This window comes from Anneissia japonica, unplaced genomic scaffold (assembly GCF_011630105.1).
Source record: "Anneissia japonica isolate Jap-2015-1 unplaced genomic scaffold, ASM1163010v1 scaffold25095_len17414_cov93, whole genome shotgun sequence".
In the NCBI taxonomy this organism is placed as follows: domain Eukaryota; kingdom Metazoa; phylum Echinodermata; class Crinoidea; order Comatulida; family Comatulidae; genus Anneissia; species Anneissia japonica.
In genome coordinates, this window is record NW_022735352.1 from 12,089 (window position 1) to 15,997 (window position 3,909).

General features: G+C 32.5%; 1 protein-coding gene across 1 annotated transcript; it reads right to left on the reverse strand.

The window, feature by feature from the left end:
- On the reverse strand, positions 1–2,441 carry LOC117116565 (CDP-diacylglycerol--inositol 3-phosphatidyltransferase-like). Its single transcript, XM_033260633.1, has 4 exons — positions 2,333–2,441; positions 1,775–1,888; positions 1,134–1,271; positions 1–155 (listed from the first exon to the last, which is right to left on the reverse strand). The coding sequence occupies exons 2-4, from the start codon at positions 1,860–1,862 to the stop codon at positions 1–3; spliced, it is 381 nt and encodes a 126-aa protein (XP_033116524.1). The 5' UTR covers positions 1,863–1,888; positions 2,333–2,441.
- Between the last annotated feature and the right edge of the window lie 1,468 nt (positions 2,442–3,909).

A 3,909-nucleotide genomic window follows, 5' to 3' on the forward strand; every position in this document is an offset into this window, starting at 1 on the left:
TTACCTAGTAGACAAAAAACCACAACTTAGATGAACGAAAATTTGGAACTGTATCAAGTCAAAGTAACTCGGATATCGCATTGCGATATGCATTAATATCATCGTATCCCCAAAAACATCTGTCATTGTATCAAAGAATGCACCAAATACGGTACCTAACAAGAACACAACAAAACATAATTAACAGATCCATCTTAGATGGAATAAAACATGATGGCTTAAAAAAAAGAATATAAATACTGTTCCATTAGGCCAACTTGCATTAAGATGTTGTCGGACCTCATCCACTTAAGTTATATTCATGGTGGGATGCATATGGGTATAACATATTTATTATGGCTATATAATTCTTAATATATCACTGTTGTTGTAGTATACTGTATAGAGAGCACTGAATAAAACCCTTGCATTCTGCAGAGATACACGCTGCCGGATGGAAACTTTTCTCATCGGTTGTTTTTCCTTTAGCATACTTCCTGCCGTTTTTCATTTTTTTTTTTTTTTTTACAAATTTATTGTTTCGGTGTTTGTACTGTCATTTTTCATATTCATATTTATATTTTTGTATTTTTAATGTAAGGAGCTAGCCCTCGTAGAGGTGTTCGTCACCTATTGGCTCGTCTCCTTCAGTTTTGTATTTATGTATACATGAGAAGTGTATTGAATAAAATTAAATGAAAAGGAGAGAATGAGTCTAATATATATATTAGGCATATACCTCGAGTATAGGCACCATCCACACTAGCACGCATGCACGTACACACACACACATATTCGCCGGGCCTAGAACACATTGATTTAATGCTTAGCAGCATGTTTGCATTTTCTAAAGGATGTTCTGTGAGTTATTCAAGCCTTTTAACTCGTGAAACAAACTGAGTTTCAGTCCCTAAATTTTGTCTTAATCAGTAAAATCTATTAAAAATAATTCGATTTTTACAACAATGGCGTTCCATATTACTTTCTAACATCAATGACGTCCCAAGTAAAAACGACGGCATAATGATAGATGGAATTAGAAACATGTTTTGTTTGTTTGTTTGCTTTTTTTTTGTTTTGTTTTTTTTTTTTTTTTTTTTTTTTTTGTTTTTTTTTTTTTTTTTTGTTTCGGTATGTTTTTTACATTCACTTACATTGGTTCAGCTTGCGTGCGTAATATCCGTCAATGTAATCGAGAACAATGAATACAATGTAGATAAATGTACCTTCTAAATACCAATCAAGGTACAGAAGACGAGATGAAATTCCAAGCAACAATATCCGTATGTAACCTTAACAGGAAATATAATCGGTTTCAAACAATATTATATAACAGATAAGAGCTAAACACCTGTCTCTTATACACATCTTATCCGTCCGACCGTCCATCGTTTCATTGGTGCAATTAATTATATAGGCTAATTGTGTAAATGGACATGAACCGAACCCTATAACCATATAAATACTGACCGAATAGGTAGACATTTTGATTAGTGTAGCATTTGTGAGAGGACTTGAGTAGCTTAGTGGCTAAGGTGCTTGCCTTCTAATTCCATTGTTCTGGTTCGACTCCTGTGACAACATTACTTTTTTGTGACAACTAAAAACAACTCCACTCCCTAAGCATCATAAAAAGACTGTTAATAAAAGTATAACTTTACTGTATTTCATTTATTTAAGAACCCCTTATGAATACCAGCTGATCCTATAGGATACGTTGGAAGGGTCACCCTATATAAATATGGTAAAAAAAAAGGAATGGTAATTGAAGTTTACAACATAAAATATATCTTACCAATGATATTTGGAACATACAGATAAATAGTCCTGCAATTCGAAACATTACCACTCAGCTCACGTTTAGCCTCACCCTCATCAGACATTATTAGGTTATAGCGTCTTAACAAAACTTGAAAAGAATTAAAAGAAAGTTTAATGGTACATATAGTAGGCGTTTTTGTTGACAGGGGTGGGGGGGGGGATTACTTGACGAAAAAAAAAGTGGGCGTGGTCGCTCAAATCTCTTGAAAGCAGAGATCCCAAATTTGAAAACCAAAAAATAGGGAGAAGGCTTATTTAATCGATTTTGGGTCTACTAATATGTCCAACCCCCCTCCCCTCACCCACCTGCTGGCGCCACCCCTGATTTTACATGTGCATCATATCAGAAGAAGAGTAAATGGAATGATAAAGCAACATATTTTGAATTGCTTGTAAAATAGGAACAGAACGATCATTAATTAAAACAGATTAATTAATTATTAGCTATTGTCAATCCTTGGAATATGGGCCATCCTAAAATACATAAGTACCTAAAAATGTTAACTTAACTTCATAGTAATAAAACAATTACCTATTATTCGCAGTATTTTCACTGGTCTGGATAATCTGCACTGATCTACCGTGTTACAAGTACTGTAGGCCTATACTATATTTATAAAGGCCAACATATTGTAATTTCGGGCAATATATATTTTATGGTCAACAGTAAACTCGTTCATGCATAACATTGCGTTTTGGACCAAATCAGAGTTTTATTTGTGTTTTTAGATCAGAAAACAGCTGTGGTCTGTTTATGTCATGTCATTGTAAAACATTGACTTTGACCAAACAGGATATAATATTATATTACATTATCTCTTACAATCGATATTAAACAACGTTAAAATATGAATGTTTATTTTTGTACATTTTTTTTCATGTTTTGTAGTTAAGTATCTTAATCATTTGCATTGCATTGTTTTTGTTAACTCACTAGCCAGCCCTCTGGGATTGTTGCGAGAATGTATTTATACCAAATAAACGGGAAAAAAAGAAGAAAAATAAATTATATTGATACGCCGATTTTGAACTGAAAATATTATTCTAAGCCATTAAACCAAATGTTCTAATTAATTTTGTCTTCACTGCATGGAAAGTCAATCTCAAATTTGTCATAATCTTTTAAATAAAAAGTATTGCATCGCTACTCAGGCTTTTTGGAATATACGTGGTATTTAATTATTTGTCATAATCTTTTAATTAAAAAATATTGTTACCCTTGGCCTTTTTGGAATATACGTGGTATTTTATTATTTATCATAATCATTTAATTAAAAATTAGCACACCTTTATTCTTTGTTCTGTCGGTTGCAGTCATTTTTTACAGTCAATATACATGTAAGTATTAAAATTCATACCTATAAAACATTTAATGGTTTGTCAAACATAATATAATATTCGAGGTCTTTATTCATTCATTCATATAAAAAAATATATACAAATTACAAACAGCCAGCCAAAGAGTTGTATGTGAATGTATTACAATCTTTATTCATCCATTCATATAAAAAAATATATACAAATTACAGCCAGCCAAAAAGTTGTATATGAATGTAATATAATTATTGCAAGTTAAAAATTTAAAAACTGAACACGGCAAAATTCAAGAAATTAACAACACATACATAAAAAAACAAGACGTTGAAAGGCAAGTAACAATGGATAAAACACACAGCACACAGCACCAGACACAGGAAGATATAAAATGGGCATATAAAAACACATTAATTATAAATTGAATAAAAGGTTGCAAAAACAATAAATATATAAAGACAGCAGAACCAATAAAAAATAACCAATACTTGAGGATGGGGAGATAAGAAGATACTCTATGATTGCAGTAAGCAGGCAAGATATTAAAAAGGAAAACAAATTACAATAAGGAACTAACCGGAACTGAGCAAGCGTTATACGGTGCTGCAGAGTTACGAAATCTACTTGTTTAACTAGTGTTTTATTGGCCCGCCATGGTTTTGCGATGATCAATAGGGAATAAGATAACAAAACATGATATTAGGCCCATGTTTAAAAAGAAGAATTTAGATAAAACACCCGTAGCTATTTTAGACATTCAGGCCCCGTACGCGCGGGGGGGGGGGGGGCGACGGG